Source organism: Acomys minous, assembly GCF_964271855.1.
Source record: "Acomys minous genome assembly, chromosome: 5".
In the NCBI taxonomy this organism is placed as follows: Eukaryota; Metazoa; Chordata; class Mammalia; order Rodentia; family Muridae; genus Acomys; species Acomys minous.
The window spans coordinates 12,524,999-12,546,186 of NC_140494.1; the positions used below are offsets into that span (position 1 = coordinate 12,524,999).

Sequence of the window (21,188 nt, forward strand, 5' to 3'; positions counted from 1 at the left end):
GGGAGATACCCAAAGCCAGTTTAGGCAACCAGTAAGTCTATTGGAGTTACTTACAGAATTAGGGTGAGGCGCTACTTGCAAGAGCATGGATGATTCAAAGACAGCTGCATCAATTAAAATCCCACACCAGCACAGCTGAGTACTCATAGAGGCTGCAGACCCGGAGCTCTTTAATGCCGTGCAGGTACATTGGCTTTTGGAACAGTCTGGTTTGTTCAACAACTGTTATTACTTATAAAAACCTGAAAAGGGCTTTGTGGGTCTGATAAGTTTCAGGAACTTCCTGATACTTGTAAGTTTTGTTTACTTTCTGTGATTTAATGGTTGCATTTTGTATACTGTTATCCTTGCAGAACCTGGTGGGAAAGGAGGCATGTTCCTAGGGTTGACACCTCCCTCTAGAAGCAACACATGCTAAGAGCTAACATTTATTCCATGTCTTCCATAAATACCCACATTTGCAAGAACTACCAAATAGCAAGGAGAGTAGTCTCTCTCTACTTGAAGCCTTCCACTGCAGGATGTGCCTCTCATCCGGCCCCTGGGATGCTGAAAAGGAGTCCTGGCTTCTCCTACCTGAATGTGGAAAGCCCAAGCTATAAACACAGGTCTCCCGCGTCTGCAGGGGAAGATGCAAAACATTGAAGTCATAGTAGGCTAAATATTCCTTTGATCCAGGATCACATACAAGGCATGGGAGTGTTTCCTGTGGGAGGCATGGGCGTAGCAGTGTGTAACATAGCTCCTGCCACTCATCACCTGATGACACTCATTTCACAACATCCGGCACATTCCTGGTATCACTGCACAAAGAAACGAGCCAACCCAGTTTTCTCCTCCTTTAAACTCTTTCACAGCCTGACTAAACCAAACAAACCGCTGGAACTGGCCAGAGTTTCAAGTCAATGACCTACACCCATGGGCAGGACCAGAGTCCTTGGGTTCGCGGGGCGTGGCTCAAGGGGGCGGGCTGCTCCAGGAGGACACAGAGGGCGGGACTTTGGGGGTGGGGCTCAGGGGGCGGGGCTCTGAGCAGTCAGGTCTGAAAAGGAAAACCCGAAGCCTAGGCCGCTTGCTCTGTCGACCACGCAATTTCTTGTCTGCAATGGCGGTGCTCGCCGGCCTGCGGGCCTTTGGGGCAAAGGGGCCCAGCTGGCTCTGGCGCAGCCCGTGGGCCCCTCTCTGCGCCGGCTTTTGCAGCCCGGGGTCAGCAGTACCCGCGCGGCCCGAGGCGGAGGCAAGGCCCACCAGCATGCGACAGCAGGACGGAATCAGGTCAGCCTGCGGGCAGTGCCAGGACTCTCTGGAGTTAGGCACCGGGATAAACAGGTCTTGCCGCCACTAATCCAGAGTTATCCGTCACTGCTCTTTCGATTTGATCTCGAAAAATCACATCTTTGGTGGAGGAATCCTTGCATACTGAGTCTACAGGCGTCCCTTCCCTCTGCACACTAGTATGATGCACATGCGAGGGTTGTAAGTGCAAACTGCCTGGTGGCCCCTAACTGGGCTACCACACTCAGTTGCCCAGTCATTTCTGAACCTCTCTGCTGGTTTGGGCCGCACATGCACCCCACCTGCTGTTGCCATGGCCTCCAAGAAAACCTATCCCAAAAGAAATATCTATCCCTTACAAACTTCTGTAGGCTCCTGGGCTGAAATGCATGCCGGGTGGGGGTGAGGCACGAGGCACACGCCCTGATCTCTGCCCTTTTGTGCCACAAGCCTAAAGCCTTAAACATGTATCGTGAGCAACCTGGAGCATAGAGTAGCGAAGATTCTTTTCAGGCCTGACCGTTTGCCTGGCCAGGACAAGGCTGTGAAAGAAGACATGTTTCCACGTTTAAGAATTACCGATCCAAGCTGTTTAAGTAACTCTTCTTAATCCTGGAAGATCATATCTGACTTTTTAATCCTCACCCAAACTTTTATATGTTTATCCCCTTCCCCCCAAAGAATGGAGAGCCAGCCTCTGGCCTTCCACTTTTCCCACATCTTCCCTTCATCCTTATACTCCTATACTGCTACTGCCTTTAAGGGGCTTAGCACACAGTTCTGCGGATACCCGTCCAGGGTGCTCATATTCTGACTGTCCCCTGACTCCCTACAGACAACTGTGGGAGCCTACCACAGGGGCTAGGCATTTGCATGGGGCTCAGTAACTAAAGTGTAGCTTGGAAAGAGTAACCCCATTTCCTGTGGACGCCTTGCCCATCAACAGAGATAGAGACACTCCCGAAGGAAGCCAGGGCTTGCAAGTGTAGGGCCCATGTAGAGGGCGCTCTTTCTAATTTTGAGGAGCATCTCTCTTCTGACACGATCGTCATAAACTGGGTGTGGTAGCACAGATTTGTAATCCCACCACTCTGAAGACCGAAACAGGATGGTCCTGAATTCAAAGCCCACTAGGACTACATAGCAAGTTGAAGGCTAGCCTGGGCTACTTAGTCAGACCAATCCCTTCTGCCCCACCCCCTACCCCCAAACAAAGTCTGGTCATATTCTGGCAAAAGACAGGAGACTGAATCCTTCAGAATTTAACATGAATCTGGGATCAGAAGAGGAGGGATGCTAAGACCATTTGACTGTAAATCATAGGAATTAGATCATAAGCTTCTCCCTGAGCCAAGCATTGGCGCAGCACCATGGCGAGCACTAAGCAGGTGGGCTTCTGCAACTCAGTTCCTTCCAGGGTCCCATCTCAGAGCTGTGCCTCAGAGCAGACACTCCACTCTCACAGTGACCCGCAAGGTGGACACGACCCCTCTTCACAGACGTGGTAGAGGGGGACCTATGAGAACAGTCCAGGCCACCACATCCGGTAGAGCTAGCCATTCAAAACATAAATGGTACTTTACGATGACGATCTTCACATAGCTCATTGTAGCCTTCCAGAAAGAAATGTCTCCTTTAAACGCAGGCTATTGCCGAAGCTCTCGGCTGAAGGCGTTCCACGCTTGGAGCTAAAATAGGCATTGGCAAGGCTGAAACTGGTAAGAGGTTTAGGAGCTTTGATGTCTTGAGAAATGGGGGATAACTGCGTAGTGCTCTAAAATGACTTTTAGGCTCCAGCTTGGGTAGCAGCTCAGAGGAAGGGGGTGAGTGGGGAGAGGAAAATGCCCACTGCGCACCTCCATGGAGGAGCCCAGAGAACATCATAGCAAGCACACAGGTGTAGGGCTCCAGAGAGAGGCTTGAACTACGGTGAACGACTGGGAGATGTCAACACAGAGGGACGAGCTGGTGTCATGGCTGCCAGCGAAGGTGACTGGGAAGTGTGCACGAACAGAAAAAGGACAAAGGATAGAAACCCGAGTGTCTCCTGCCAGAGCCTAGGAGCCCATAAAAGAGGACAGGAAAGGACTAGAAAGGCAGGAGTCCCTTCCCCAGAGAAGACTGTTTCCAAAGGGGAGAGTGGTCCAGGTTGTTACAGGCCGCTCGCTCATCTGGTCCTGCCAATCAGGAGATGAGCACTGAGAAAGGTGCCCGTGGAATGATGGGAAAACAGGTCTGTACGTGGGGTCACAAGTCAGAACTGCCTGACAGTGTCCCTGGAAGGATTAGTGGGGGTCATGTGAACAGAGACCACTAAACAGCAAGCCCATTTGGGTTGGAATCTTTTTGTGCAATTTTGCCTAATGCCTTAGAGTTTCATTTCAGCTGGTGTAAATATTGGGCTGGCAGCTTGTGTGTGCATGTGCGTGTACTCTCAGATGCACGTGTTCATGTGTGTACAGTTGCGCATGTGCATGTAGAAGCCAGGAGACCACCTGGAGTTCGTCCCTCCAGTGCTGCCCACCTTCCTTTCAAGAACAGTTTCCTAATGGCCTGGGGCCTGTTGCCACCTCCCCAGCGTGCGGACTCAAAGTACATGTCACAGTGCCCCACTTACAGAGAGAAAGAGACAGACAGACAGAAAGCAAGACCTTGCCTGAACCATCTCCCCAGCCTTGGGGTGACCATGTTTTCTGTTTGCCACCATGAGCACACTTACTATCCTACGCAAGGTTGCAGGTAATTTCCTCCACTTCCCTAGATAAAGGCTTCTAGGTATCACAGATCAGCTGCAAGTCATTTCTATACTTGGGAGAGGGTACGTTTATGAGAAACAAACAATCCCACAGCTACCTGGAAGCTGCAGCAAAACGGAAACTGAAAGGAATGAGTGTTTTTATTGTGCTGAGAGGAAGTTAGTTGTCAAAACCAAAAACTCCTAAACGTTATTTGTGGAAGATCCAACTGACCATGCGCCAATAAAATACCATATTCAGAAGAGAATGGAGACGGCTTAGAGCATGTGTGGGTGGAGACTGGGTGGAAATATAGAGCAAGTAATGAGAGTGTGGTTTGGTGCACTGCCCGTTTCTTAGGACAGCAAAAATAAGACATTCCTATGTGAGGCTGTAGGATGACGATACAGGCTGTCTTATTCTGAGTATGGGTGATTTTAAAATAGCAAAGAGGCCCTTCGGGTGCCGGCTCTTTGTGAGACGCCGCATCTGTTTTATGGGCTTGTCCGTCTGTTCTTTGTATATCATCTGTCCTCAGACGGCACAAATTATCCTGCACACCTACCAGAACCCTCACAAATGCCGCAGTATGTGCACACTGGCAGCCGGGCCTCTGCTGCTTTTTCTTTGGGATGGGTGGGAGCAGCTGGGGAGAGGGAGTAACTGGGGAGGGGGAGCAGCTGGGAGGGGGAGCAGCTGGGGAGGGGGAACTTTTTCATCCTTGGATCCTTTCCTAACCTCATTTTAAAGAACACAGCCTGGAAATAAGTCGCAGGTAGGGCCTGTTTGTCACATTCACCTAGCCCTGCCTCTGTCACCTGAAACTCAGATCCTCTAAGGGCAGAGATGATTTGGGGACTGTTATGACTCTGACAGTCAGGAGAGGGGGCGGGGAAAGAAAAAACAAATCAAAGGACAAAGAAGAAAAGGCTAGGCTACCTTTCAGGCCATCTTTTCTTTTCTTTTCTTTGTTTTGACTCAGCTGTCACTCCAGAACGCTGACAGACCCTTTAAATTGGCACTAAGCCCTGGCAGTCCTCTATTCTTGGGTTTCAAAATTGCTCCTAAATTAGAAAGGAATTGCAGGGGTCCTCACTTGTTTTGACTGGTGCATGACCCGGGGACTATCAAATGCTTTTCGCAGGAACATTGTCTTAAGCAATCCCAAGAAGAGGAATGCGCTGTCACTGGCCATGCTGAAATCTCTCCAAGGTGACATTCTTCATGAAGCTGAAAGCAAAGACCTGAGAGTCATCATCATCTCAGGTATGGATCTGACGCCTGCCGTTAGTGCTCCATGCTGCCCACATGTGGCTTCTCAAACTGTGCTGGTGAGCTGGGACTCCTCTCACTTAACTGGAGAATTGCTCTGACCTCCTTTGAAGAGCATTGAAAACACCTGTGCTGCTGTGGGCTCAGCCCTCGTTAGCTGCAGGGGCTTGTAGCAAAGACCTTTGCTCAGTGAGATCATAGCTTCTCCTGGACCTCAAAATCAGACAGTCTTGGGGCTGAGGAGATGGCTCGGTTAGTAAAGCCCTTAGCCTCACACGTGCTAAGCCTACATAAAAAAAAAAAAAAAAACAAACCAGGGTGTGGTGCTACAAGTCTGTAACCTCACACATGGGGCGGGGCGGTGCATGGCATAGACAGATGACTTCCTGGAGCTTGCTAGCCAGGTAGCTTAGGCTGCTTGGTGAAGCTTCAGGCCAATGAGAGACCCTATGTCAGGAAAAACAACCTAGGCTTGTGCTCTGACCCCCAACATGAACATCTGTACCATCCACACATGAACACATGTACACAAAGATCGAAGAACCAGGCATGGGATGCAGCCCAGTGGCAAAGCATTTTCTCACACAAAAGCATTCTAAAACAGAATTTTAAATTAGAAACTCAGTTTCTTCAAGGCCCTTATAAGATGGATTTTTGTTTGTTTGTTTGTTTGTTCGAGATAGGGTTTCTCTGTGTATCCTCGATGTTCTGGATTCACTTTGTAGAACAGGCCTCAAGCTCACAGAGATCCACCTGCCTCTGCTTCCCCAAGTACTGGGATTACAGGCATGCACCACTGCGCCTGGCTCAAAAATAAATTCTTTAAAAAAACAAAAACAAAAAAAACCCCCACCAATTCATATATACTACAACGGCATCAATAAAAGCCACCCCAGCATCTTCACACAGCCAGAAAAATACAACCAATGCTGTTTGGTGATGCTTTGTTTAAGCGCCAGTGTTTCCTGAGATATAGTCAGAGCTACCTTATTAGCAATGGCCAAACAGAAATTTTCAACTGTTTTATGTGGTGAAGGGGAAAGACGTTGGAGTTTGCTGCTTGCAGCAGGCACATGAGGATAAACTGGCCTTGGCAAGAGCTGCTAACATCTTAACAACACCACTTTCTCACTTGTAAAAACAGGATAGCATTGCCTGTCACATGGGGAAAGGAAAGGAGATGTTTTCAGCTTATCTGTGGAGTGACACTTGGTTGCGAAGGGTACTGGTGAAAGCCACGTGCTCAGCTCCCCTCTGTAAAATCAAGAGCGGAGCCAGGTGGCTCCCGTGTTCCTCTTCACACTCTGACCCCGCTGGATGATAGGGCCACTGCTCAAGGCACGGCGACTTCAAAGGGCCCACACACGCCGATATGCATAGGCCAGACAGAGTGCAGAAATGAGATCACCAGACCAGGCCGAGCTTCAGAAAAAGCCCCGACCCTGCAGCCTTCCTGAGTCACTGCATTTTGCCATTTTGCTGCATCTGGTTGTTAACTTTTATTTTTCTTTTCTCAACTGGAAACATTCACAGCTGAGGGCCCTGTGTTTTCATCGGGGCATGATTTGAAGGAGCTGACAGGGGCGCAAGGCCGTGATTACCACGCTGAAGTATTTCAGACCTGTTCTGAGGTAAGCCGAGGTGACAGCCAGCACCGCGAGCATGACAGCCACTGTCGTTTTCCAACCCTGAGCTAGCCTTCTAGCCTCAGATAAGAGTCTACCCATGGGGCCTGCTCACTAGAGAGGGGGTGTCGGAAGAGCTGGAGTGAGAGGTGAGTCCTTCATACAAACAACTATTTGGTTTAGACTTTTAAAGAAGTGACCACGCGAGCTAGCAAGACGGCTCAGTGGTAAGAGCACTTGCTGTGCGATCATGAGGACTTGCATTTGCATTCCCAGCATCCATGTGAAAAACTGGTCATGGCCACACACATCAGTGCAGGATGCAGATACAGGAAGCTCATCGGGGTTTGCTGGCTGCCAGAGTAGCCAAAACCCAGTGGGTTTGGGGTTCAGTGTAAGACTCTGGCTTAAGCGGGTTAGGGCAGAATGACAGGGACACCAGATGTCTTCCTCTGCCCTCTGCACATGCATACTTATGCCAACTGTTAGTTCACAAGCCCATCCCATAGCCTGCTTCTAGGTTGCCTTGCAACCTGTGATGTCATCACCTGTTGCCACCACCAGGTGGCACAGGATAAAAGTCCTGCCAGCCATCCTGCACTCTCTTATTCCTCTCCCTCTGTTTTTCTCTTCCGGCTTTCTCTCTCACCTCTGTCTCTCTGTCTCTCCCTCTCCTCCTATGCTCTCCCACTGTCTACTTATCTCTCCATCTCTCTATATTTATATATTATAACATTCCCTTATGGCTCACTCAGACCTTAACTCCTCTCCCCTTCCTTCCCTCAAATAAACCTCTTCATACCAGAACTGTTGCATGGCATCTTTATCTTTACCAATATTACAGCACCAACAAAATAAAATAATGTACCGACAGCTGCCATGTACAGGATTGTGGGCTGGTTTTGAATAAGAGATAAAAGTTAGGGATATACATCTTCAAGGAGGAAGAACCTAAAATTATATTGATAATTTAAAAAAAATTTTTTTTAGGTTAAACTGAGCTTGAAAGACTGCTCAGTCAGTGAGGTACTTGCCAAGCAAGCACGGAGAGTCCTAAATTGAGATAAACAGCATATATATCTCACCTCCAAAGGGAAAAAAAATGAACCTCTCCAATTTTATTTTCCGGATGTGGAGGACAGAGGCTGACATCAAGTGTTTGCCTCTGCCACTTGTTTTGAGATCGCTCTCTCACTGAATCTCAGGCTTAGGCATCAGGCTGCCCAGTAAGAATCAGGGACCCTCCAATCTCTGCCTCCCCAGCTCTGGGATGGCGGGTGCATTCAGGCATCAAACGCAGGTCCTTGAGCCTGCACAGTAAGCATTTAACTGATCGACCCAGCCGCTTAGGTACATCCCAGAGCACAAATTGTTTCCTTTGCCATCCCAAAACCCATACACAGATCTGGTTATCACTTTCTCACTTCGTGGAAAGACAAAAAGAAAAGACAAAAGCGATTCATTTTCAGTTTTATGGAGAAGTAGAAGCAAGCTAGAGTGAAGACTTAGGGTGTGGTTTGTTTAGTTGTTACACGGCCAAGGCTAGTGCTGAACTCCTGATCCTCCTGCTTCCCCCGTCCAGGCTCTGGGATTATAAGTGTGCATCACGTGCCTGGCAAGACGAACAAAAGACTTGGACCTTTCATTTCATACATTCACAATGTTTGCATGGCATCCGAGTCTTCGGTTTGTCGGTGTTTGATGCTTTCGAAACCATTTTCCCACTAGAGATGGAGCTTGCTTGTAGAGCATCTGCCTATCCGGCAGAAGGCCCTGAGTTCAATCCACCATAGTGGGGAAAAATATTATTTCCTACCAATTCCCAGTGTATTTGGCCAAAATAGAAAAATATCTAAAAAGAACCTGTATACCACTTGTAACCTCTATAAAGCAACTGTTTTTTATCACTCTGCTGTCAAATCTGGATAAACAGAGAGTGAACAGGCTAGCACAGGGCTGTGTGGGAGTCTGGGCTTCTTCAGAATGTCAAGGCCATGTTTCTTGGAAGCTTCTAGCCCATTCATGCCTCTGGCGCATCAGAAAGGGTTCAGTATATGAAGAGTACTTAGTCCTAAAAGCCAAACAAGAATACAAGGGTACCAGCTTCCTTGAAGAGTACTTAGTCCTAAAAGCCAAACAAGAATACAGCTTCCTGTGAAGGCTCCTTTTTATTATTTTTAATATGTATAGACGTGTGTGGAGGGGTGTGAGCAGAGACCAGAGGCAGTGGATCCCCTGGGAGCAGTTACAGGCAGCTGAGAGCCCCCCATCAAGGGTTCTAGGAACCAAACTCTAGAGGAGCGACGCAGCTTTTAACCACGGAGCCACTGCTCTGGCCTGAGGCCTGTTCTTTAACCCTGATTCTGTGAAATTCAAATCACCTTGGACAAATGATGAACACCAGAAACGTGTGTAAAATTCCAGTTTCCTGGTGTGATCAGAGAGCAGACTAGAACAGAGTGAGCTAAATGCTTTGCTGTTTTGTTCAGGCACAGGACAGTTGGATTCTAAGAGGCAGACAGCAATCTCTTAGCGTGGGCTCTGCAAGCCAGAGCACATTTGTTACAGACTGCAGGTTCCGCCTGACAGCCAATTATTTACAGGTCGGGAGGAGGACAAACTGCATAGGGATGTGAACAGCCAGGAATGGACGATCTTAAGTGACCTTCTGGGCGCTGGTGGGATGGCCTAGGACTCACTTCTTGCTTGTCTGCCAGCCTGGTGACAGATGGAGAGTCATTTCTTGAGAAGATCCTTCCTTCCTTCTCTTCACCAAGGAAATGAGAGTGCATTGCTTTAGAAAATAATGTGGGGAGAAAAGAAAAGCAGTTATGCGGACCCTCAGTTATGCTGTTGTATGGGGCTAGGCCAGAGCTCAGTGGGCGCCACCTTTTGGAGTAGGCAGAGCTCAAAACATGCTAATTCAGGAAGATTGGAAAGCTGGGACCAATTCTTGACTTCCATGGGTTTGGTTATTCTGGCTTTTTTTTCTTAATATTTTGTTTGATTGTTTGTCTTGTTTTATTTTTGTTTCAATATAGGGTTTCTCTTTGTATCCCTAGCTGTCCTGGAATTCACTTTGTAGACTAGGCTGGCCTGCAACTCAGAGATCCACCTACCTGTGCCTCCCAAGTGCTGGGACTAAAGGCATGCGCCACCACTGTCTGGTCACTTAGTTTTTGTTGGTTGGTTGGTTGGTTGGTTTTATCTAAGTTCTCTTTGTCTTTTGTAAACTGCCTTCTAACTTGATTTAAAATATTTTAACTGGTGAAAATAAGTATGTATTATGGAAGATTTTTTTAATTAAAAAAACACAAAAGTAAGATACTCTTATCAGAGTGTACTATTTTGTTATATTTACTTATAGTGATTTTCCCTAAGCATGTAATTGTTTAAATGCTCTTATGTATGTCTGGCTATAGTGTACCACTGTGTATCACACATGATTACGGCACTGAATGCTTACAAAGCCAGGCAGAGTCCTGTAGGATGCTCCAGGCTTGCTAACTGACACAACTGTCATGCTGTGTTAGGTTAGTACTGATATTACACCCATCTTAGTGCTGTGAAAACTGAAGGGTCATGTGGCTTCTTCAGGATTATTATATAGGGAGTAAGTGATAGACTGGGCATCAAATCCTAGCAGTCTTGTTCCATATCACTGTCTAAGCTCTAAACCGCCCAGGTAGTTTATTTTCCTCCTTAGAAACCTTCATTTCACTGAGAATGTTGCATTTACTAAATAGCTATAGTTCAGTGTACCATTGTATTTGCCAGGTTCATATTGCTACAAAGAAATAACTGAAGCAATGCATTTATATATTTTTAAAAGATGGTTTTTGACGTTCAAATGTAAGATTTGACGCCAGGTGTGGTGGTACATGCCTTTAAACTGCATCACTCAGAAGGCAGAGGCAGGTGGATCTCTGTGAGTTCAAAAGCCAATCGAGCAAACAGAACAGGATCTGGTGCCTCTGTTGTTTTGAGCTTGTTGAAGGTGCCACATGACTGTGGCAGGACTTGCGGTGTCAACGAAGAAAACTGTTCATATCGCAAACCAGGAAGCAGAGAGAAAAGGTGAGATCAAGAGCCCACAAGTCCTTTACATTTTTTTAAATATTTATTTTTATTTTATGTGCATGAGTGTTGTGTTCTTGTGCATGCAAGTGCACCGTATTTGTGCAGTGCATGAGGAGGTTAGAAGCGGGCATCAGTGCTTATGGCACCGTGGTTACAGATGGCTGCGAGCTACCACGTGGGTGCTGGGAACTGAGCCTGGATCCTCTGCGAGAGCAACAAGTCCTCCTACTGCTGCTCTGTCTCTCCAGCCCCACCCCAATTCCTTTTGAGGGGATATGCCAATGACCTAAGGATCTCCCGAAAGACCGCACTCTCACTGGTTCAGTCACATCTGGATGACACTGCCCTGAGATAAGTCCTTAATACATAGACTTTTAGGGAACATTTGTCCACCATAGTAACCATTTATTTTTAAAAGTTGTTTAATTTATTACTATTTCTCATTATCATTGTTCTCCCCACCTCCCCCCCCTCCTCCTCTCTCCTGTGCGTGTGTGTGTGTGTGTGTGTGTGTGTGTGTGTGTGTGTGTGTGTGTGTGTGTTGTGGGCACTCATTCCAGGACACACACATGGAAGTCAGAAGTCACCTCTGTGAAATCCGATCTCCCCTCTGCCTGTACATGGTTTCTGGGTATGGAACTCCAGGCGCCAGGCTTGCGTGGCACACTTTGCCCGCTGCGCCATCTCCCTGGCTGCACGCTGGAGCCATTCTAGGTTCAGCTGCTGGGAGGTAATGACTTGGTGAGCACGTTTGACCCCAGAGCTCTTTACCTACTTAAGAACCCTTGCAAGCAGGATTCCTGGATCAGCGGTAAAAGAGAGCAACAGTCAAAGCCAAGGGAAGCCCCTTCTTTTTCTGCAACAAGACTTGGTACGGCATGTGAGCTCTTCCTCTCTTTACTCCAGCTCTCTCTAAGAGTGAGCGTCTTCACGCACCTGCCCTCACTGCCTTCCGTGACAGGCAGGAGCCAATTCTATTATTCTCTATATGTCTATACCTATGTGAATTTCATACATATGTGTATTTTCCTAGCTAGAGACTAGTTAACATTTATTCAAAAGATGACCCCAGCCTCCAAAAAGAAAGGGGGGGAAGCTACCATTAAGTATTATAGAATTCCCTTATGTACACCACACGCATGTAGTCTTTAACGGTGAGGATGGGTATGGAGAAAGGCATAGATGGATGGTTTCATAATTCAGCCAACAGCAGAATGTACTTACACAAGCATTGGTTGTATGGTCTCTACTACCCGTAGACGCAGAGTGCATAGAGGGACAGCCTGCCCACTCTGGCTACATGGCATACAGATGAGAGAGCCCATTGGACCACCTCCCAGGCAGGGTGGTATATAGACAGGACGGCCAAACTCCACAAATTTGGCTAGATTCCTTAAAGATAGCAAAGCCTACACCTAGAAAATGTACCATAAAGTCTGTTTCACGCCTAAGGTATGTGGTATATAGTTGGCAAAGCCGGAAACCCTGCTCCATGCCAGGCCACATGGTATATAGGGAAGAAAGCCTACACCTAAGCAAACGCTGTAAGAGTGGCCCAGCCAGCACTATACCTAGGCGACATGGGAAGTGGATTTTATACAAGATTAGATCAAGCACAGGTGAAGGCTACAAGCAATAGACAGCTGCACATGAGCTGTAGGGAACAGGGCCACCAAGGCAACGTGGCACGCGGTCTCCAGAACATAGAAGGAATAGACACTACAGTGACTGTTTCTAAAGCCTGTATTCATAAAACCTTAGGTGGCTGTGGCAGGGAGATCACAAAGTCGGTGCCTCCCTGGGCTGCAGAGTAAGTTCGGCAGCTCCATGAGAACTTGTCTCAAAATCTAACAGAAGGCGGCCTGAGGCTGTGACACAGTGACATGCACAAGGCCCTGGGTTCTGTCTTCAGCACAGTAAAACCAAAATATAATCCAGTGAGCCCACGTTGACTATTAATGCGTTGCACATCACCACAGTGAGCCCACGTTGACTATTAATGCGTTGCACATCACCACAGTGAGCCCACGTTGACTATTAATGCGTTGCACATCACCACACTGCTGTGTCTTCACAGCACCTGCAGTAGCGCCTCCTCACACTTGACTCTGTAGTGATGTACTGTGTTAGGATGGGTAGTTACTTAAACGGTAGGAATTATCAGTCCCAACACTCATATACACACACACACACACTTAGGCCACCGCTTTAGAGACAGGGTTTCTCACTGGCCCGGAGCCCCCCAGTTAGGCTAGATCCATCTGGCTAGTGATCCCCTGGGATCCTCCTGTCTCCACCTCCCTAGTGCCCCAGGCAGGCTGTGTGTGTGTGTGTGTGTGTGTGTGTGTGTGTGTGTGTGTGTCTGTGTGTGTGTGTGTGTTACTGGGGATTGAACCAAAGGCTTGATACTTGTGAGGCAAACACTTATCTAGTCCGCTTTCTCCCCACCTGGCTTATCATAATCTTCTAGGGCCACCATCATGTGTACAGTTTGTACTCAACCAAAATCATCCTTATGTAGCACCTGACTAAATAACTGCTTACTCGGGGGTGGGGTGGGGGAAGCTGACAACCATCAAGTGTTTATGAATATAAAAGACAAGTTTCCCAGGCAAAACTCTTCAAATCCATGAAGGTCATTTCCCTTTCAATTGCTGCCTTGGGGAAAAGCCCAGATGTAGCCCTAGCTCCCCTCCCAACTTGCCAAGGTTCAAGGAGCAATAATTTAGAAATCGAAGTTGCCATGGCAACACAATCTGTTTAGAGTGTTGTGGAAAAAAAAATAAGCTTCAAATATAAGTTAGTACTGCAACCGTTTGTGGTGGTGGGGGTCACAGGAACATGCCTTTGTCTCTTCTCTCCGTGCCAAGGGCCCTGTTTCAGGAATTTTGCTTATTTTTATGACAGCAGGGTGTCCTCCCCTCCCCGTTTTAATGGAATTGAAAGAGTGTGCTATGCAGCCTAGTAATTTGAGAAGTAATTACTACGGAAATTGCCTTCAAGTCCCCTTCCCACCTTAATTTTCCAAGGAAGTACCGGATGCCAATTTCAGACTTTTAACATAAGGGCTGTCCAGAGACATGGAGAACTGACAATTTGTGAAGGGGTTTGCTTGCTCCCCGGGAACAAAAACGCCACAGTTCTTCAGTGGGGTGCTTGGGAGGCAGGAGGACTGGCCTCAGACTCCGCAGCCACCAGGACGCTATCTCCTTAGAGATCTGGCGTCAGTCTGCACCGCCACCCACTTCCCATCATGCCCCGGCCTTAGGTAGATGTCTTCCCAGCCACCTAGCTTCGTGTCCTCATTGCTAAATAGGGCTCTTCCCTCGTGCGAACCTGCTATCGTCATAGAGATGTCCGGCAAGTTGATAGTTGTATGCTTTTTCCCTAGACTCTGAACCAACGCATGAGAAACGTTCTCTGGGAGGTCGGTCATGTGACCTGGCAGGTACCTAGCTCCCTCCTGCTGCATAAAAGTGAAGTGGGTGTATTTGTCCCCCCCACCCCCGCAGGTCATGATGCTGATCCGGAACCACCCGGTCCCCATCGTTGCCATGGTCAATGGCTTGGCCACGGCTGCCGGCTGCCAGCTTGTTGCCAGCTGCGACATTGCTGTGGCAAGTGACAAATCGTCTTTTGCTACTCCTGGGGTGAATGTTGGACTTTTCTGCTCCACCCCCGCTGTGGCCCTGGGGAGAGCAGTGCCGAGAAAGGTAACTGAACTGCCCTTCAGTGCTCACTGGTCCCAGAATTAGCTTGGGAAACGTGCCTTTGGGGAGGGGGAGGGGGTGGGAGTGGGGGGGCGATGCTTGCCACACAAGCAAGAAGACCACATAAAAAAGCCAGGGGTGGTGGTGCACACTTGTAATCCTGCTGCAGGGAAGGGCTTGCTGGCTAGCTAACCTTGGCTATTCAGTGAACTCCAAGCCAATGAGAGACCCTGTCCCCCCCCCCCTTCCATACAAACAAGACACATGGTGTCATTGTATCCTTCTGTTTTACCAATTAAGACTTGGGAGCCAGATGTTGGGGTGAAAGACCTGCTAGCTCAGAGCAGCAGAGAAAGTACCCAGCTGATCTTCCTACTCAACTCACATCCCAGTGGAAAAGACCCAAAAGGCTCAGTAGCTCAGCTGACAGCCCAGGAGGAAAAGGCCAAAACACTCAAGGCCAAAGGCTTGCACATGCACACACACATACCCCAGAGTATCTTCTGTCTTCTATATTGGACACAAGTGTCCTTCTGTGCTGGGGAGAGAAGCGCTCACTGCCTGTTCCTCTGTAGCTCACTGCCTGTTCCTCTGTAGCATCAAACACCAATGTGTGTGTGTGTGTGTGCCTGTGAAGGTGCCACATTTCAATCTCATAAGCTCCTAGATATGACTATTTAGGTTTCATTTTCTAGAAAGCATAGACTTTGTATAATCTTATTTGAAATGCAGTTGGAGCAGTTTTGTCACACTAAACAGCTGCCCATGAGACACAATAAACAGCATGCTGACACAGCACCAGTGTCAAGGGGATAAGACCAAATTTCTGGCTAATGATTTCTTGACAACCTTTCTTAGTCCAGAAAGGACTTACAGTAGCTGCTTTGCAGTGCTGGCTTTGCAACACTCAGACCAGGACTACCTTGTCCTTACAGTGTCTGAACCTGCACAGGGAGCAGCTGTGTGTCAGCATTGTCTTGTCACAACTAATGACACTCAAGTCCATTTCCCCTCGAAAGCTTTCTTCCTACTGCAGCATCACAGAATAGCACTTAGCGAGCGTCCCCGGAGTGGAAAACAACAGTGTCTGTTTTAGAAGAAAGGCATCCTGTTCTCAGTGGGAAATCTGGAAAAGGAGGCAGAAAATCATATATGCAGCAAGCAGAGAAGTGAAGTACTTCCTAGAATGGGTTATCTGTTTTTCAAACAGCTGCACAAATTCACAGAGGCTCACAGGCCTGAGGCCCTAAAACAGTGAGAGCGGAAGGGAGTCCAGCAGCGTAGCCTCCTTGTTAGTGTTTGCAAAAACATGCGTTCCTAGGGAGAGTCTGTGGTTAACTACAAGCCAGCGTGCTGACAACAGCCTAGAAGTGGGCTACATGCTACAGGAGGGGATGGTTTGCTCAAGTGTCTTCCAAAAAAGGGATTTTTTTTAAAAATTATTATTATTTTGGATAGCTATTTGCTTTAAGTGTATTCGTATTTAGTGACTATTTCTTACATCATCACTTTGTGCCTAGACATTAAATCAAAATCGATTACAAATCTCTTGTGAGAGTTAGACTGTCTTGCAGCTGCAGTTCGAACCATGAAGCCTTTCATAGCAAGAAGTTGCTACACTGGTTTATCCTCTTCCAACACGTGACTTGCTGGAAGGTTCCTTGGTAAAAGCATTTAAGTCCTGCTGTCAGGGTAAAAAGAGCAAGCCTTCTAAATCAGGGCTTATCAGAATTCCTAGACACATCATACTGTGTCATGTTTATCGAACTTTACATTTGGTTTTGTTTTGGTTTTTTTTTTTTTTTTTTTAGAGAAAGAGGAGAAATGTCACCAAAATAGCCCTCACATTCTATGGAAGCCCAGTTCTTGGAACCACATTGCATAATCTGCACAGTGTGACAGAGAAGGGGGCAGTGGCATTGTGAGAACGAGGATTGCTTTCCCCTCCCAGAGATATTTTTTACCAGGGAGCAGGCCTTTTCAAAAGATGAGCAAAACAGTTTGTCCAGAGGCTGGGATGAAGGCTCTGTCAGCAGAATGCTAGCCACATCAGCCCAAGGACCTGAGTTCAAGCCCCAGAGCCAGGCCTAGTGGTGCAGCCTTGTAATGCCTGAGCTGGGGAGGCCAAAACAGGAGGATCCCTGAGGCTCAGGGACCAGCCAGTCCAAGCAACCAGTGACTTCTGTCCACTGAGAGAGCCTGTCTCAAAAATCTCCTGGCAAACAACTCCCAAGGTTGACTTCTGACCTCTGAACTCACATGCACACATGTACCCTCTCAAATGCATGCGCATGGGCACGCACACGCACAGGCACACACACACACACACACACACACACACACACACACACACACACGGGTGCGCGCACAAGCAGTCATGTCCTACTCAGATTTCTGGTCTCTAAGTTCTGATCCCCAGAAAACAACTGAACTCAGATACATTGTCCACATACCCATGTGTGTGCTGGTGATAGCTGACTGTCCCTATGTTTATCCACAGAGAAGCAAGTAGTTGCTTTTGCAAACTGTCCTTGCCACGTAGGTTAGGGCGGCATGTGTTGGGCTCTAGCTCCCTCTGCTGGACATGCTAGGAAACGGCTCCAGTGTGCTGGAAAGTGAAGAAAGCAGTTTGTCTGGCCTGCTGTGCCAAGACATTATTTTTAAAGTCTTTCTCTTTTTGCATGGATACAATTATGCATCCTCTCTGTGCCATAGAAATGCCCTGCATGTTCCAGATGCTCCCTTCCCAAGCCAGGCCTGGCCACACACAGATCAGAGCCAGCCCCTCAGCTATCCCAGGAAAGCTGGAGACAAGATGAGTCCCTTTCCCAACCACAGTCCCTTCGCCACACCAGGAGCCCTTGCTTCCGCTTACCTATCCACTTGACTGCGTGTTTGCACACCCTGCCAGGCTAACTCAGAGTGGACCTTAGAAGCTAGAAAGAGTTTTAGACCCTCACGCAGGCCAGAAGACTCCCCCCCACCCCCTCTGTCCCCCCCACCCCCCACCCCCCACTCCCCTCCACCCCCCGCCCAGAGACTGAGACATGACACAGACTGACTATTTAGCAGTGACTCGTGTGCCCAGCATCATTTGGGAAATTCAGTATAAGAGCACCCATGAATATTAGTGACTTTCCTCAGGTTCCCAGTGAGATGAGGCCAGTGGTCTGGTGTGTTACCTAGAGGGCTTTGCACCGAATCCTGCTCTCCCCCACTCACTCCCTTCCTCCCCACAGCTCCTCAGCCTGCAGTCCATAGTCGCGGGAAGACAAACACCATTGCTCTAGCAATCAGTAGGCAAGCGTGTAAAATATACAGTGTATACTGAATGGTAAAATGTGTAAAGGATGTAAATGAAGCCAGAAATGAGGATAGCTTAGGAATTTTAACATGGTGGCATCAGAAGGCCTCATTGGTTAGAGAACTAGTTCCTTGGGAAAGAACATTCCAGGCCTCGGGGGAAACAAGTATGCAGACCCTGACATGAGAACACACTATTTGAGAATGGCCACCAGGATTGCCATGGACCGAGAACTGTGCCCTTGCTCTGTGTCCCCGTGTACCCAAAGACCCATCTTGTCAACATAAACGTGAGGCTATGGATGCCGACTTGTCAGGGCTTTTAAATGAGGTTCAACGCATGGCAGGCTGCAGAACACAGGACGGGGAAAGGTCGGGTCCCATCTTCCCGTGACCTTGACTTCAGGGAAAGGGCTTGTTGGAGGGTAACAGTGCCCTCACCTTGTCCAATCTTGCCCACTTGAGCGTCACAGTCATGCTAGGCTCTGTGCCTGGTCCCTGAATGTCCCCAGAATGGAAGCTGCTCTTTGGGGTCCTGCTGAGAACCTGGCACTTGTGGACGTGTGTTCTTGTGGAACGTGGCCCCAGTACTGACTTGCTGCAGCAAGTTCCAGCAGCATCCACAGTGGTCCCTATCAGATAGGCTGCCTTTCTGCACATGGCCTTTAAAGGGGTGGGTGGCATCCTCCTGGCTTGCCAGGGCCTTCCGATCAAATCTGTGGAGCAATAAGAGGACCCCAGGGGAGTCTCCACCCGTTCTAGGCTGCTTGTATTTTCTTGGCTCTTAGAATGACCTGGTCTTCTTTCTGGCAGGGAGTTAGGGGTGGTGACAACACCAAGGGTGGCAAATGACCTGTCATTTAAGGGAGTGTATACCCAGGCTAAGGTGTATAGGCATGTCCAGGGAGTGACTCAGTACAGGGAAACAGAGATGGGAGCTGGGGGCGCCGTGTGTATAAAGCGTGCTTAACTGGCCCCACCTGTCCTTTCCTCAGGTGGCCCTGGAGATGCTTTTCACTGGGGAGCCCATTTCTGCTCAGGAGGCCTTGCTCCACGGCCTCATCAGTAAAGTGGTGCCAGAGGCACGGCTGGAGGAAGAGACCATGAGGATAGCGAAGAAGGTTGCCTCTTTGAGCCGCTCCGTGGTGGCGTTGGGCAAGGCGACCTTTTACAAACAACTGCCCCAAGACCTCAGAACAGCATACTACCTCGCCTCCCAGGCCATGGTGGACAACCTGGCCCTGCAGGATGGGCAGGAAGGGATCGAGGCCTTCATCCAGAAGAGAAAGCCCGTCTGGTCACGCTGAGCCAATATGAGGCGCGCTAGGAAGTCCCGTAGCCCTCAGTCTTCACAACCCGATCATACTGCTGCCCCTTGGTTGTAAGAGAGCATAGCTGGCCTTTCTAGCTCGGGTCTTGTTTTCCCAGTGTGTGATCTATATTAAAAGCCACGATTCTGTGGGACATGCATACAGGGAAGTAAGGGGAAGTACTGGGTCAGTGGCCAGGTTACAATGCACGCGGGTGTGCCCGCCCGACGGAAAGCCCAGATTCTGACAGAACCTGCAGCACCCAAAGCGAGATGCGGCTCATACATAGGTGACAATCAGGCTCCCCACCCTCCTGTAGTTTCCTTAAGGCAGAATCCGTTCTAGTTGCTCACGACAAGCTGTCCATTTCACATCTCCATGAGATCATCTTCACGCTGAAAATCTTGATTCTACCAGGAAATAATCACGCCGGTGGCTTTGGAATAATCTGATGTGATTTGAATAAATTAAATAATTATAGAGCCGGGTCATTTCATTCCTAATCCGCCACATGCTAAGAAAAGAAAAACACCACCTCCCCTTGGTGAGGAGGCCTGATAGCACTCAAAGAAAGAATAAGCAAGTTACCAAGATGAGACTTGATAGCCTATGACCATAAAGTCATAGACCTAGGGGAAAGGAATAGGGTGAAAGTGGGAGGGAGGGAGGAACAGGAGGATACAAGTGATGGGATAACAATTGAGTTGTAATCTGAATAAATTAATTAAATTTTTAAAAAAGAATTTCACAGGGAAAAAAAAAAGAAAAGAAAAAGAGTGGATATTCTTTTAGTATGTCCACTTTGATGGGCAGCTAGCAAGGGCCTCGTGTCTTGTTAAGAATGTCCTTGCCTTCCTGTTACTGCTAAATCAGAGGGGAGAAGCAGACCAGAATAGTGAGAGGACCCAGACGGGCCCCACCCATGAGAGTCGCTTCCTCAGAATACATTTCTAGTAAAAAACAACCAAAAATCAGAGTGACATTAGTCACTGGAACTCCCTGGTTAAACTAATGATTATATGTGTGTGTGTGTGTGTGTGTGTGTGTGTGTGTGTGTGTGTGTGTGTATGGCTTTTGGTCTAGTGCAGCCCAAGAAGTGTTCAAAATTCCTTTATCTGTAAACTTGACCATAAATCAATATCTATCTACCTATTTTTGTGTCTGTCTTTATCTCTCCTCTCTCTTCCTCCACCTCCTTTTTGCCAGTGCTAGTGATTGAACTCAGAGCCTCAAGTACACAAGGCAAGTATTCCGCCACTGAGCTATACACCTGTCTTGTTTTGTTTTGTTTGTTTGAGACAGGGTTTCTCTGTGTAGCCTTGCCTGTCCTGGACTCTTTGTAGACCAGGCTGACCTCAAACTCACAGAGATCCACCTGCCTCTGCCTCCCGAGTGCTGGGATTAAAGGCATGCGCCACCATACTAGGCTTATATCCCAGTCTTGATTTTCAGTCAGTTTTTGTCGCCTAAGAGTAGACTAGAACAAGACATGATGGCACACTCCTGTAATCACACCCACGCAGGCACCTGAGGCAGGGGGAATCACATGCTCAAAATCAGCCTGCCTACCTTAGCAAGGCTCGGTCTCAAAACAAACAAAAAGTAAAAGGTAAAGATCTAGCCTGGTGGTGAACACTAATCTAGAATATACTAGGTCTGGGGCTCTATCATCACATCAGCAGAAAGAGGGAGGGCTGGGGAGGGAGAAGAAGAGAGAGATGCGAGGAGAGGGGAGAGACAGACACAGAGACTGACTGGCCAACTGACTGGCTCCTATGGGTCTAACCTGTGGTTTTGACTCCCAGTGCTGGGGTGAAAGTGCCTCATGGCATGGTCAGCCCCAGATAGCATTGTTACATGCTTCTCTCTTGGGATGGG

The 21,188-nt window shown here is 48.2% G+C and overlaps 1 protein-coding gene across 1 annotated transcript; it reads left to right on the top strand.

The window, feature by feature from the left end:
* The first annotated feature begins 1,020 nt into the window (after positions 1-1,020).
* ECHDC3 (enoyl-CoA hydratase domain containing 3) lies at positions 1,021-19,790 on the top strand. Its single transcript, XM_084781059.1, has 5 exons — positions 1,021-1,275; positions 5,155-5,276; positions 6,816-6,913; positions 14,500-14,700; positions 18,996-19,790. The coding sequence occupies exons 1-5, from the start codon at positions 1,106-1,108 to the stop codon at positions 19,305-19,307; spliced, it is 903 nt and encodes a 300-aa protein (XP_084637185.1). The 5' UTR covers positions 1,021-1,105; the 3' UTR covers positions 19,308-19,790.
* Positions 19,791-21,188: the final 1,398 nt, after the last annotated feature.